Source organism: Borostomias antarcticus, assembly GCF_949987555.1.
Source record: "Borostomias antarcticus genome assembly, chromosome: 12".
In the NCBI taxonomy this organism is placed as follows: domain Eukaryota; kingdom Metazoa; phylum Chordata; class Actinopteri; order Stomiiformes; family Stomiidae; genus Borostomias; species Borostomias antarcticus.
In genome coordinates, this window is record NC_140245.1 from 18495170 (window position 1) to 18509346 (window position 14177).

The 14177-nt window shown below is 44.8% G+C and overlaps 2 protein-coding genes across 2 annotated transcripts; one reads left to right on the top strand and one right to left on the bottom strand.

Annotated features, from left to right (window-relative positions):
- Positions 1 to 1517: 1517 nt before the first annotated feature.
- cycsb (cytochrome c, somatic b) lies at positions 1518 to 3284 on the bottom strand. Its single transcript, XM_084447294.1, has 3 exons — positions 3192 to 3284; positions 2126 to 2300; positions 1518 to 2011 (listed from the first exon to the last, which is right to left on the bottom strand). The coding sequence occupies exons 2-3, from the start codon at positions 2292 to 2294 to the stop codon at positions 1866 to 1868; spliced, it is 315 nt and encodes a 104-aa protein (XP_084303420.1). The 5' UTR covers positions 2295 to 2300; positions 3192 to 3284; the 3' UTR covers positions 1518 to 1865.
- A 3022-nt stretch (positions 3285 to 6306) lies between these two features.
- rbm45 (RNA binding motif protein 45) lies at positions 6307 to 12057 on the top strand. The gene is made up of 10 exons (XM_084446719.1): positions 6307 to 6586; positions 6793 to 6915; positions 7655 to 7781; positions 9961 to 10089; positions 10198 to 10368; positions 10440 to 10569; positions 10702 to 10795; positions 10875 to 11029; positions 11213 to 11415; positions 11780 to 12057. The coding sequence occupies exons 1-9, from the start codon at positions 6308 to 6310 to the stop codon at positions 11406 to 11408; spliced, it is 1404 nt and encodes a 467-aa protein (XP_084302845.1). The 5' UTR covers position 6307; the 3' UTR covers positions 11409 to 11415; positions 11780 to 12057.
- Positions 12058 to 14177: the final 2120 nt, after the last annotated feature.

Here is a 14177-nt window from a genome sequence, read left to right on the forward strand (position 1 = left end):
AGTCTATATTTGATTTGGCTTTTATGTAAACCCTAATGACCACTGAGGCAAGCCGCAATTACAATGATGTTGAGCAACGGTGAATGGAAATGTCCTACTTGAGGCCACTGTAGGCTACATTAGGCTATATTGTACATCATCATATATCCTCATATTGTCATATCATTGTCATGTAGCAGGCATGCGAGGAATGTGGGCCTAAAAACTCATGTCATCCCAATGCTCACATGCCGCTTTGGTAGAATTAGCTGTGCGCAAAACAGCGCATGGAGGTGATGCGTCTCCAAGTTGTAAGAACACAAGGGAGCAAGTTAGATTATTAATTTGCCGAATCGTCATGTGTGTAGCTATAATTACGCTTTATAGAATCACATGAAACTCATCCATGGACCCCATATATTTACAAGACCACTGATATAGCTGGATTATAGTAGGCCATGACGCACGGGGCCTTGGATATGCCGGGACTTGGCACAGATGTTCTAATATGTGCTTGGCTATCCTGCAACATCCATTAGAACACGCAGCTTATATATGCCTACAGAATGTTTTGAGAAAGTATGTGAAATGCATGATATCCCGGAAAATACACAAATTGGCTGCTGCAAAGAACCCTCAGATCTGTGGTACAGTTACATTGGGGATACTTGTCTTAAGTAGTCACTATAGGCATACATGTTTGCATTTTTATGGATGTCATTGTAAATTGACCCGTTTATACGTTGATAAGTTAGGCTTTATTCATGGGCCACCCTGTGAAGCATTAGGCTACGTGCAATATAGATCCAAACCCCATTACCCATGCAACAACACTATAGGCTTATAATGATTATCAGTTTGGATATAAGCAGCCACCTAATAAGGCCTACCGCACTAAACGAATGCCAATATAGCCTGCATGATAGATAATTCATTATAATCTAAATGGGACCACTCAGGCCTAACAGGTGCTCTTATCAGTCGTGCACATGTGAAATCAACGTTCCGAACAGATCCTTTTGCGGCGTCTCTACCTCGTTGACCAATACCTCCACCTCGCACTCAGTAAAATGTTTCTCTTTCGGCCTTTTGCACTCGGCTCCATTGTTGTTGCATATGTATTAGGGGCGTATCACTGACCATTTATAGGCAATTGTGGGCGTTAATTGGGGTGTGATCAGAACGCGCGTTCACATGCGCCAAGTTAAGTGTTGAATGTGATTTATAAAGGGCAGCTGGCGTTGGCGTGGCCTAAGTGAACATGGTTGTGGTACGCAGCGTTTTATAAATCGGAGATTTTTTGTGCGTATATTTTCGTACTTACTTAGCTAAGCAATCTTAGTTACGTGGATTCTACGCAACGTTTATAAATGAGGCCCCAGGCCTGCTGTACCGGTGAGACCAGTAGGCAATCTCCAGGCCAGTCATACAAACATGATTCACATTTCAGCAATTTATTGATCTTTCTGCTGGCAGGTACCGTAACCATAGCTACCATGTGTGTGCCGCCCCCCCCCCGACAGAACAGCTCAGTCAGTACAGTCACATAAGTTACAACTCTCAACAGCTCCTGTTAAACCAGGGAATACAGCATCATTCCTTCAGAGGGAGAGAACACTGACCAGGACCCGCAGATACCACCACCCCCAATATCACAGCCAACACAGAGAAAACGGACCCGACATGGCAGATACAGCGTCCATGCTGGGTCAGCAAGACTTTGTGAATGTTAGACATCATGAGTTAGATGGCTGGGCCAGTCCTGGCCATTATAGAAGTGATTATTCATCAAAATGTACAGACTCTCAACAAAAAAAGATAAAATGATAGCAAATGCAATACTATACATACATTGAGCTAAAATAACCCGTCTTCAGGAGGTTTTATTATGACGTGGCAGATTTGAGGTACGCCACCAGGTCCGTTCGCTCGCCCTTCTTCTTGATGCCAGCGAAGATCATCTTGGTTCCAGGAATGTATTTTTTGGGGTTCTCCAGGTACTCCATCAGGGTGGTCTCACTCCAGACAATACCTGCAGGAAGCACACCAGCAGTCACTCTACCGTGAGAGAGCAAGTGCAGACAGACTGGTCAGCTGACAACACAGCACTTACTGTGGTGACAGGATGTGGTCATGCGCGGCCTACCTTTACTCTTGTTGGCATCCGTGTACGAGTAGCCCTCCGCCTGCCCCGTCTTGCGCCCAAACAGACCCCAGAGGTTGGGACCCACCTTGTGTTTGCCACCCTCCTCCACTGTGTGACACTGGGCACACTTCTGGACAAAAGCCTTCTTCCCCTTTGCAATATCTCCCATGGTAACCTAGCCAGGAGCAGAACACACAGGATTAGTTACTCTGTGTGTGTGTGTGTGTGTGTGTGTGTGTGTGTAGCTGGTCAAACAAAGCAGCAGGGAAACTTAGCTAGGCCTGTTCTACTCCAAGGTGAAGTTCACTAAAGAGGGAGAGACCACGGATCTGGTAAGTTAGAGAATATGGACTATAGACCCGCCGTTACCTGCTTAGTACCGACAGGCCATGACAGGTGCAGTCTACCCGGCATGATCAGTAACAGTATAAGTGATTAACAGCTGATATAGGATTAGAAGCTACGACTATAATATAACTAAAGGCGTAAGGTCGGATGCTAGCCAGCTAAGCTCAGCTAACCGTACAAATAGCTAGCTAGCTAACGTGAGCTAGATGACGTTATCATTGGCATTCCCATCAAGGGCAGACGATAAAGTTACACATATCTGCCAAATAAGCACATCTCTTCAAATCCTGAGAAACGTTAACGTTACAGACGACTGTCTACAGCTTAAAACAGTTTAGACCGGGGCAGCTAGCTAGATCAGAGGCACCAAGATACAGGAGAGAAAGATGACCACAGCGCCGGTCAGCGTTAGCCAGCCTGCTAGCTAACCTTAGGTAACTGTCACACCGATGCTAGCTGTTTAGCTAACGAATTAAAAGCCACCGTAAGACAACCCATAGATACCGTATCTGTATAGCAATAACAAGGATAGCTACATGTTAGCAACCAGGGTTTACGTCGAAACCCGCTGCTTTTTTTTTTCAAACGACACGATACCGTTAGCCTGCTACGTTGGATGGATGAAGGACTCTCCGTTAACTCTCCCTCGAAATGACACCAATTATGAACGACGAGGTTCACGTGTATCCCATTATAAAAATAAACAATTGTTAGCTACCTTTGATTAAAATATAATAGTTTAAACTCCCTCCCCGGAGCAGGTCAGTGCTGAGTTGCCGGCCTGTAGATCGGTTCTGCGGGCGGATAGAAGGTCACATCACTTTAGAGGCACCGGTATTGAACGTCACAACCAGTCAGGCGTTTTACCCTATCACGTGCCGCGCTGTCGTCGGCTCGCGACGTGGTCCAAACCAAATTCCGCAGTCTCCTCCGCGCGCGCGCGCACCTGCCGCTGCCTTCTATGGACATAATCTGGATCCATTTACTGAGCCGATTACTTGCTGGTGCGGTACAAGACCTACTGTCTGCGGTACACTAAAACAGACCGCCCATATAACATGTATATATAATAGAAGAAGAAAAAATATGTATATATTTTTTTAATGTATTTGTCTGCTATGACGATTACATTTCTCTTCGGGGATTATTAAAGTCACATCTATCTATCTATCTATCTATCTATCTATCTATCTATCTATCTATCTATCTATCTATCTATCTATCCATCCATCTATCTTTCTATCTACTAATCAGTACAATTCAGTTCAATTCAATATGCTTTATTGGCAAGAATGTCAGGTGAACACTATTCCCAAAGCGTCAAGTATACAATTCAACTAGAAAGTATATTTCCTGGAGAAAATGTGAGGTGGGCTAGCTGCTGCAGCTGTATCTAACAGCTACTGCTAGAACTAGTACGGACTGGGCAATCGCACATTGGGACATTAATTTATATAATTAAGATATAATGTATAATAAATAAATGTATGTATTTCGGAAATTAGGTAGGCTAGACGCAAAACTAGCCTATTTCTCACCCACTGATGCATTTGACGTCAATTCTGACTCTCTTTCTCTCTCTCCCTTCTCTTGCTCTCAGTCCCTCTCTGGCTAAGAATATTTAATACTCATGTAGTCAATATAATGTGAATTTTGACAGGTGATTATAGGAGAAATCAAATTTTGTTCATGGGAGTTTCTCATATCCCTGAGTTCAGGACCTCTCCCTCTATCATGTCATGCAGGAATATTAGACTTTTACAGTGTAGATTTTGAATAATCCCATCACAAAGTCCTACTGTAAGCACATGTTGACTGTTTTTCTGAATTTTGACAGGTGATTATAGGAGAAATATAATTTTGTTCATGGGAGTGTCTCATATCCATGAGTTCAGGACTTCTCCCTATATAACTTCATGCAAGAATATTTTACTTTTACAGTGTAGATTTTGAATAATCCCATCACAAAATCCTACTGTAAGCACATTTTGACTGTTTTTCTGAACTTTGACAGGTGATTATAGGAGAAATCTAATTTTGTTCATGGGAGTGTCTCATATCCATGAGTTCAGGACCTCTCCCTCTATAACTTCATGCAACAATATTTGACTTTTACAGTGTAGATTTTGAATAACCCCATCACAAAATCCTACTGTAAGCACATTTTGACTTTTTCTGAACTTTGACAGGTGACTATAGGAGAAATCTAATTTTGTTAATGGGAGTTTCTCATATCCCTGAGCTCAGGACCTCTCCCTCTATCATGTCATGCAGGAATATTAGACTTTCACATTGTAGATTTTGAATAATCCCATCACAAATTCCTACTGTAAGCACATTTTGACTGTTTTTATGAGGTTTGACAGGTGATTATAGGAGAAAAATAATTTTGTTCATGGGAGTGTCTCATATATATGAGTTCAGGACCTCTCCCTCTATCATGTCATGCAAGAATATTAGACTTTTACATTGTATATTTTGAATAATCCGATCACAAAGTCCTACTGTAAGCACATTTTGACTGTTTTTCTGAACTTTGACAGGTGATTATAGGAGAAATAATGTATGAGAGACGCTAATGAACACCGTATAATTATCCTTTTATTACTTGTCAAGAACGAGAAAAACATACTTCAAATGTTTGTACAGTAATACTTTATGAGGATTGATTCAAAATGCATCCTGGTTAGATTTTTTGATAATTCGCATTATATTGACTACATGAGTATTAAATATTCTTAGCCAGAGAGACTGAGAGCAAGAGAAAGGCGAGCGAGGGAGAGAGAGAGAGAGAGAGAGAGAGAGAGAGAGAGAGAGAGAGAGAGAAAGGGGGGGGGGACCTCAGCTCAGAGGAATCAGATTGACGTCAAGTGCATGAGTGCGTGTTCTGCGTCTAGCCTACATAATTTCCGAAATACAGACATTTGTTTATTCTACATTATATCTAAATTATATACATGAATGTCCCAATGTGTGAGTCAGTTCGAAGGAAAAGCTGCAATGACGATCTAAAATTGCATTCCAGCAACCGGTTCACTGTGTACCGTAATAGGTGCGCACCCCATTTTTGTTTTGAATTTAGAAAAAAAAAGTGCGGCTCACTTGACCGTGGAAGAAAAAAGTGCGGCTCACTTGACCGTGGAAGAAAAAAGTGCGGCTCACTTAACTGCAGTGCTGGGACGGGGTGGAATTTATGCGGGATTCTGGGGATGGGTGATAACATGAGGGAATGTTGTAACATCAATACAAACAACGTGGGTTTAACACAACGCGTTGCTTGCTAGCGCGATTCCTTGTTGAAGATTTTAATTATTTGGCTTCACGTTTTAATGGTATTTAGCCTTTGCATAAATAATGAAAGAAAGAGAAAATAAAAAAAATAAAAAAAGTATTTGTTCATTATGAGCAATTAGCTGATCAATAGCCTAGGCCTACTCTTATGCATCACCAAAAGAACGGGATATCTTATACTGTATCAGGAAGGTTATATGAGAATGTTTGGTAAATACATTGAGTAATACCACAGTATTGTTCATGAAAAGACATGTGTAATGGGTTGTAATAGTTCGTTATCATTGACAATAACATTAGCCCAATGGTCAACCATGCTAAACGTTAAAGTTAGTGGGAATGCTACGCTTTAACGTTGGTTAACCTACTCAATTTACCACGTCAATGGACAGTCCGATAGTCTTCTCTCTCAGTTTAGCTCCAACGTTAAAGAACGACAGTCCTCGTAGTTTGTACGAATGGACTTGCCGTATTTAGCCACTAGTAGACAGCACATGCGCACTGTGACACCACACCAAAGCCCACAAAGATTCCCAAAAGAAAATGGACGACTACAGCAGCAAGCAATCTCCAGCAGAAAACCTCGACGATCCTCCGAACAGCCGCCTGTTTCTCGTAACAAGTCGGTCTGTGTCAGAAGATGTTATTCGTGACAATTTCTCTGTGTTTGGAGACATCCAAGGTATATGGGTCGTCAAGGACAAACAGACAAAGGAATCGAAGGGAGTGTCGTATGTGAAATTCGCCAAGTCCTCGCAAGCGTGCACGGCCATGGAGGAGATGCACGGGAAAACACTGCAGGAAGGAACGAAACCAATAAAGGTTTGCTAGCAAGTACCCCGATACACACATTACACCTGTCTACTAGCAAGGTTAGTGAGCCAGGTAGTCTAGCTACTATGACACGTTGCGTGTTCTACACTAACTAGTAGGAGCCGCTAGCTAGCTAGCTAACGTTAGTAGGAGCCGGTAGCTAGCGGTAACGTTAGATAGCTAGCACTAGTTAACGTGGCTGTCTGCTGTTGCAGGTGTTCATTGCTCAGTCCAGGTCGTCAGGGCAGCACAGAGACGTGGAGGACGAGGAGCTGACCAGGATCTTCGTGATGATCCCCAAAACCTTCTCCGAAGAGGACCTGAAGGACACGTTTAAGGTAGCAACGCTAAATAACGTTTGCCGGTTAGCTAGGCTAGCTAGCTAACTGTTAGCTCAGCCACAGGCCGTCCTGCTGCAGAGATGGAAGAGCCGAACACCAGGTTTCTGTCTGATGCTGCCCACTCTGCACAGGTGATGATCAGTCGGTTGTAGCTAGAATAATGTCATATGTCGCTTGACCTGGAAATTGACATGTATATTTCCCACCTGTCGAATAGATATATTACCTGAATCCTTGTCTGTGGTTAGACCTAGTCCAGGGCCTACTATTTGGGGCTATACCCCAGTATACCGCTAGGAACCATTCATTGCCTTTTGCCATTGACTTTTGTCACTCGGTCTGCTCTTCAGTATCTACAGATAATATTTTTTTTTACTCACCAAGTGAAGAATGTTTTCGAAAAACGATTTTTCTCTGAGATGGTTACAGTTGCAGCCCCTCACCTTTTATATAAAAACACTTTTTTTTGAATATCCACCAATATCCACCAATGGGGCTATTATGGTATCCACTAGCCTGGCTTCGCAACCCTAATCACATTATCACACATGCTGTTTCTCTATCTTGGAGAGCGATCACATGATCAGGGTCGCAAAGCCAGGCTAGTGGATATCGGTGGATGTGTGCTATGTATGCTAAGTGCAAAAAATGCAATTTAAGTGCATTTTATATCAGCTATGTAGCCCTGGTCATAGCCCGTCAGCTAGCTAACCCTGGCCTGCTGTGGTGTGTGCAGGAGTATGGAGACATTGAGTACTGTGTCATCATCAAGAACAAGAGCACTGGTGAGAGCAAGGGACTGGGCTACGTCAGGTACCACAAGCCCTCCCAGGCAGCCCTGGCTATAGAGAACTGTGACAGAGGTATGGACCTTACACACACACACACACACACACACACTCACCTAACAGTCAGTCTGACCACCAGTAACAGTCCTGGGGCCTCATTTATAAAACTGCTGAGAATAAACGTTACTAAGATTGCCTACTTAAGCAAGTTTGGAAAAAAATTGCACAAAAGTCAGATTTATAACAGTGCATATCACGCCCCACATCGACTTACTCCAGTGCAACGCCAGTTTCCCATTATAAATCACAATCAACTCTAAACTTGCCGCACTTGTGTGCGTCTTGGTCACACCCTAATTAATGCCCACGATTGCCTATAAATAGTAATGAACCGCCCCATTCATCTATTCAGAAATAGTGACTGCATGACGACAATGACTGATTTCAGTGTAAAATAGAAGCTCTTGCAGCAGAGGTTGAAGTGAGACCGGTATGGTGGCTGAATGACAAGGCGTCGTTCTTGTAAACTGAAGATCACAGGTTCAATCCCAATCCGTGTCACTGTGATAACATTAGTTGAAAACTGCATCAGTTTAAATGCAATATGTCCTACTGTTCCCCTTATTATTTATGAGAATGTCATAACGTGTAAATCATTTGGCTAGACATAATGATTAGACATATCTAGTTTGTTCATTATGATCCAATATAGACCTGTTAAGCCTACGTTTATTGGTGGCCGGTCTTGTAGCCTATTCCTAATTGAACCCAGCGGTTTGTTTTAATTCCTTGTGATCATTGACACACACGCATGAACAAACTAATTCCTAAATATTTAATAATTACAGATCCAATTACAAATTTAAATATTATTCCGGATTACACTACTGTACAATATAACTATGGGGTTCTTTTGCGAAAACCTACATCTGTTTGTTGGCGTATATTCTAAATCATGCCAATTAGAGGTGAGGAGAGCGAGGTTTAAAATAGTAGGCGTACATTTATCTCTTGATATATGATATAATGCTAATCAAAAGAGTGAAAACATGCATATTCACAAAAACATTCACATGCAATATTGCACAGCAGTCAAACTTCTCAAAACAAGCCATCTCCGCTTCTGTGTCAGAATTAATGTAATTAACATAATAAACGCCACACGTCGTCTCATTCAAGTTGCGTCATATTATATATATATATATAATTGAGAGGTAGGCCTATAAGGGAGAGGTAATGTCAATTTATTTTACACAAGGTATCGGGTCTATCAATTTCACAGCTTTTCGAGTTTCATCCTTTGCCATCGGAATCGCAGTTCGTCATTTCTCCCGAAATGTACTTACGCATGGGTCTGAGTGTGCATGGAGAAGCGCACATTTTTCTACGTTATCACGTCAAGTTAATTTTCTATAAATACTAGGGATGCACCGATTGCAAAATTCTGGGCCGATGCCAATGTTTAAAATATAAAACCGGCCGATGTTTATTTATTTTATTCCCCCTTTTGTGCCAGGGAAATGAAGTGTTTGGTTCCAAAACGCCAATTTTTATTTCACTTTAATTTGAAAGCAAACTACATGTGCATTTGCGGCGTTATGTCACGGATCTTCTCCGAATCTGCAGCTGGGTAGGCTACGTTTTGCAACAAAAAAAGCCGTAATTGTTGCGACATAACATCGGCCACTACCATCGGTGAATGTAATTTTATTTGCCGATGGGCCGAATATGGGCAGTCAACAAGGCCAACATCGGCCGATGCATCGGTGCATCCCTAATAAATACCGAAGGTTGCTTAGAAAGTGGTGTACGCATGCACTTACGCAGCGTTTATACAGTAAATGAGGCCCCTGGTCAGGGGTAGTTTAACATTAAACACATTTAGCTACAACTGAAGAAGAGGCTGTTGGCATGGTGGCCCAGACTGAATTGGAATCAATTAGTTTTATTGCTATTGTCGTTTTTTAACATACTAGGAATTTGCTTTCGGCCATGTTGCATAACAAGGACAGGTTGCAGGGACAAGACAGGACAGTGCAAAGACAGGACAGTGGAAAGTACAAAATACTTGCACAAAAGAGGCTGTTACCATGGTGGCCCATACTGAATTGGAGGCTGTTAGCATGGGTGCTGGTTAGCCAGCTTGTCCTGAGAGCTGCCACCCACCTCAGGCCAGAGCAGAACTTCTCTACCAGGCTGTCTGGCGGTGATGTACTAAGCTGCTGCCCCCTAACCCCCCCACCCCCCACCCAAGCATACAGGGCCATCCTGGCAGAGCCACGCAGCAGGACGTCGGGTCCCGACGGTGACTACCCCAGCGCCTCCAGATCTGACCACATGGCCAGCGGAGACTTGGCTCTTAACACATACCCCTTCACTGCCTGTATGTATACATACAACACGCATGCATACCTGGACGCACGGCCACACAGGCGCTCAGTGAAGTCATGATCATGTATGTGCATGTGTGTGCGCGCTCTGCCTCTTCCAGCTGACCAAGGCAGTTATGGTGGCGACTACAGGAGCAGTGACATCATAACACGTTGCCTGATGGTGTCTTCGAGGGTGGCAGTGACACAAGAGCAGATCTGCAGCCTGTTTGACCTGATTCCTGGGATGGACTACTGTGAGCTGCAAAGAGACCCCTATGGACTTAGCAAAGGTACCACACACACGCGCACACACTCACTCCCCTCCCCTGAGCAGTCTACTAAAGGATCATGTGACCCTCAGGCCACGCTGTGATTCGCTACAACAACCTGGGCTCGGCCGTGTACGCCAAGGAGAAGCTGAATGGGTTTGAGTATCCCCCCGGCAACCGTCTGGCCGTCACGCACATTGACGATGGCGAGGACAGGACCAGGTAGTCATGGAAACTAGCCCTCAGCTAACTGACCACAACCTGAGTCCTTCAGCTAACTGACCACAACCACAACGTGTCCTGTCACATTCTTTTCCCTCCCTCTCTCCTGCCTCCCCCTCTCCTCTCCTCCAGTCCAGTTGGGAAGATGGCCATGCAGTTTGTAGCTGCCCAGATGATGTCATCGGTGTGGAACAGTCCCAGCAGCCAGCAGCTGAAGAGCAGCTCTGTAAGATTAGCTCCTCCTGCTTCTTCTCTCCTCCTCCTCGTCCACCTCCATGTGACTGGTCTGTGTGTCTGGTCTCCAGAGTTACCCAGCATGCCCTGCGCCGCGCGTGCAGACGGACGTGACGTTGCCGTCGCTCAAGAAGCTGGCACCGTCCGACAGCCGCGTGAAGGAGCGCCTGTTCGTGGTGTTCAGCCCCGCCCCGCTGCCCATGGACGTGCTGGAGGATGTCTTCTGGTAACCACGGCAACCTCTCCTCCGACCTCGCCCTCCATTCCTTCTGCCTTGCTCTTACTCAAAAGTTTGAGAGAGAGCTTCTAATCTGCTGCTGCCCCTGTGTGTGTGTGTGTGTGTGTGTGTGTGTGTGTGTGTGTGTGTGTATATATATATATATATATACACACACACACATATATATAGCCGGTTTGGGTCCCTGGTGGAGGTGCACTTGGTCCCAGGCAGGAAGGTGGGCTACATGAAGTACGCGGAGAAGCAGAGCGCAGATGACGCCATGGCAACGCTGCACGGGCGTATGGTGAATGGCGTAAGGATGAAGGTGATGTTGGCCGATCCGCCCCGGGAGGAGTCGCAGAAGAAGAGGCCACGCACCTACTAGACCTGCCGTGAGTATCCCCCAGCAAGTATGTATATGTATTTATCGTGTATGTTTCTTGCTTTTCATTGTTTATCTGTGTTTGAGCTGACATGAACTACTTGGAGTGGTGAGTTCTAAGTGTTTTGACAGTAGCTGCAGTGGCCTGCACTAGCCAGCAGGCTGACAGCTAGCTGCAGTAGCCTGGGCTTGGCTAGCCAGCAGGCTAACGGCTAGCTGCAGTAGCCTGGGCTTGGCTAGCCAGCAGGCTAACGGCTAGCTGCAGTATCCTGGGCTTGGCTAGCCAGCAGGCTAACGGCTAGCTGCTAGCAGGCTAAGGTATGTTTCTAGGAGGGCAGAGCTCCTTGACAGCTGTGATGTTTGTGTTTCTGCAGAGACGGTCACATGACCAGGGACGGACGGACATGACTGGACAGACAGACGCTGACTCGACACTCTACCACAGACACACGACCTCAACGACGACGACCCGACCCTGACTGCTGTACCCACTCCCCCCACTCTCTCTGACCTGTCTAGCCACTAGCCCACCCATACTCCTGGATTGTGTTTTTGTTTTGTTGGAGGTACTATTAGATGATTATTTTTTAATTGATTAGAGATTACTAGTGTTTAGTTATTATTAGAAGCTTTTATGTCTGTGTTAACCTAAGATCCGTAATAAAACGTCTGATTTGGAAAGTGCTTGTTGGGTCTGTTTTATTGTCCCTCCCACTGCTCTGTTTTAGTTTTAAATGATTTCCATTATGGTGTTTGTATTTCACAACTTCCATGGTTGTATTCACAGGGTGCTGTTTAAAAAGAGACCCAGGTCTTCATTCCCCATCTAAATAAAGGCTAAATAAACTGAGGGATGGGCTTCATTCCTAGAATCAAAACTGAAATGGACTGTGTGTGTGAGAGATGTTTTGGTTTGTTGTGTCTTGTGTCCTACACCTATCCATGTTCTGTGTCTTGTACATTTATATCGTCGTCTGTGTTACAGCAGCAGACGGGATGGAACACAGACATCACAACAAGGAACACCCACAATGCCTTGCTGCTTGTGAGGTCAGGTGTTGTAGAATTATTTCTAACTATTAGGAATTGAGAGAATGTATTGGTTCTAGAAATCATCAGAACATGACTTTATTGAGGATCCTTTATTTATGAAAGTTACTCCTGTTTTGCTTTTTTATATTACATTCAATGCCTGTGTGTAAAGTACCAAAGACTGAAAAATTACTACTAACTAAATATTTAGAAGAACCTGGTTTTCTCGGTTTCTCCAGCAGAAGGCATCACTGATGATGCCTCCGTCAGAATTCCCAGGAAAACATGAACTCTGACCTCTGCGCACAGGCTTATATAAACTTCATAAGCTGATTGTGACAAGGGTCTCCTGTCTGGCTGTAAACCACATGAGTCAAGTGACAAACCTGAGATGGTTCTCAGAGCAATGAACACCTCTCTGGTCATTAATAATTCTAGAAGGGTGTCCTTACACAGGAATGACATTGGGTGTGTGTCTTGACCAGGAAACAGACAGGATGATCCTAATAAATCGGATAGAAATAAAACATCTGAATTTTCCTATCTCCTATCACAAGGTCATACTCAAATAACTGAGTTGTTACACAGCTCTCTGAAATACTTGATTCTGATTGGACAGTGGCACATTCTACCGGTAAATTATTTCTCAATAATTGACCGACATCAAGGGCAACTGAGCAATATTGACCGCTGCTAAGGGCGACATGTCTATAGGCGACAGTTGAGAGTTGCTGAACATTCTAAACAGTTAACGGGTTTGGCTGTGTGGACCTATTAATGTTGTTGGTAAGTAGCCGTGTAATAAGCAGGTCATATGACTGTAGGTCAGGGGTCAGTTGGAATGCTGTAACCTGATCCTGAGCCCCCTCTGGCCAGTTGATCTCCGGTGCAAGTCCTCTCAACTGAAAGGCTGTGTGATAAGGGGCGTGAGTGATGGAAACTGGTCGTTATCATGGTCACCGAGTGCGCTTACTGTACACACATGGGCGTGATCTCCTGGGGAGGAATTGGCTGCTCGCCTGCCTGTGTTTCCCTTGCAGCTACACTACCCTGCTGTCAAATATTAACAAGTTGAGAGCAGGTGTAGGACACAAATGAATGTGTGACGTCACAGAGTCCTGAGAGGATTCACCGTTCCAGGATACGCCCGGGTCGTCAGGCCGACCTCCAAGCTCACATCCAGACCTGAGGTGAACCACTCCACTTCCGTGACCTCCAGCTGTATGATTGGTCAGGCCGGATAGGAGGGTGGAGCTGGGGTGGCAGCGATGAATGAGGGGGGAAGTTGAAAGGAAAGGATGCAGTGAGAATATATTAACAGTAAACAAGGTGACCTTGTTCTGATTGACTGACGATACCTCCTTCCTTCCTTGTAGAAATCAGGGACCTCAGCATATTGCCGTCAGCTGTGTGCATCAGCACACCCCACCATGGTGGACCAGAGACCCTCCGGAAGGGAAAGACAAACGATACTAACCTGAAGGTCCAGTTCTTGTCAGGAGGAAGCAGCCATCTTCCTGAGTGTGAAGAAAACCCTCCTAGTCTGCAGTCCTGTCCTCAAACGCCCCGGCTCCACTATCCGCACCTCCCTTTCTTCCCCCCTCCTGCTAGGTTGTCTAGAGAGCTCTCCTAGATCAGGCTCCTCCTCCTGCCTGAGTCTGAAAACACAACACCCCTCCTGGTGGACTGGTCCAGTCCTACAGCCAGTCCAGCACCCCTCCCCTCCTGTCTCTCTCTCTC